At 34.6% G+C, this 772-nt stretch overlaps 1 protein-coding gene across 1 annotated transcript in view; it reads left to right on the top strand.

The window, feature by feature from the left end:
- LOC119586363 overlaps positions 1 to 772 on the top strand; it is a 7,214-nt gene that overhangs the window by 307 nt on the left and 6,135 nt on the right. Inside the window, exon 2 of the mRNA XM_037935075.1 lies at positions 128 to 253. Coding sequence (XP_037791003.1) covers positions 128 to 253 — 126 coding nt within the window. The remainder of the gene's footprint in view (positions 1 to 127; positions 254 to 772) is intronic.

Here is a 772-nt window from a genome sequence, read left to right as displayed (position 1 = left end):
ATTATACACATATGCACACTCACTTGCCCTTTCAGTCTTCATCATTACTTGTATTTTTGACCTTCATACAAAAGCACACAGAAACAGTTAGATACTTTTTTAAACATTTTTTCCTCGCATGTCACAGGAAGAGCTCGAGGGGAAAATGACCTGTGATGAAAAACTGTTGGAGAAGCTAGACTTTGTTGGGAAGCCACAGCTGTATCCACATCACACATGGGAGAATCTCTCCACACCTGTCCTCACAACTGCTGTAAGTAGTGCTTTATTAAGGGGTGGCCATTGTTTAAGTTTGCTGACCAAATATATATTATAATTGCTAGCTGATCTAGGAGGAAAATAGATTTGTAAAATACTTTCTAAGAACATTTCACTCTTTTCTGAAGATTTATGGTGTCACTACTCTAAATTTCTGGATTTGAAATGTTAAACAGTGTTGATTGTTTAGTGTCCATTGTTTACTTATTTCAGGTTAATGTTAAATATGGTGAGCATTTTAGGGAACACACTTTATTGACACAAAATCAGATTGAATATATTCAACAAATTAATAAGGATTTTTTCCCCAGAATTAGTATAACCAATTTAGCATATTTTCATGCCATTGAAAATTCACATATCTTCGAGGCTAATGGTGATGCCACATTTCACTGGTGTAAAGCATTATTACCAAATCAATTTCCATTGTTAGAGGTCTGAATGTGTTGAAAAAGAAGTAAGTTAAGCCAGCAAGCAATGTACTTCTGGCAATCAGAATTCATAGTTTAACATG

Source organism: Penaeus monodon, chromosome 21 (assembly GCF_015228065.2).
Source record: "Penaeus monodon isolate SGIC_2016 chromosome 21, NSTDA_Pmon_1, whole genome shotgun sequence".
Classification (NCBI taxonomy): Eukaryota; Metazoa; Arthropoda; class Malacostraca; order Decapoda; family Penaeidae; genus Penaeus; species Penaeus monodon.
The sequence above is the reverse complement of the archived record's forward strand: the minus strand, read 5'-3'. Positions and strand labels throughout refer to the sequence as shown.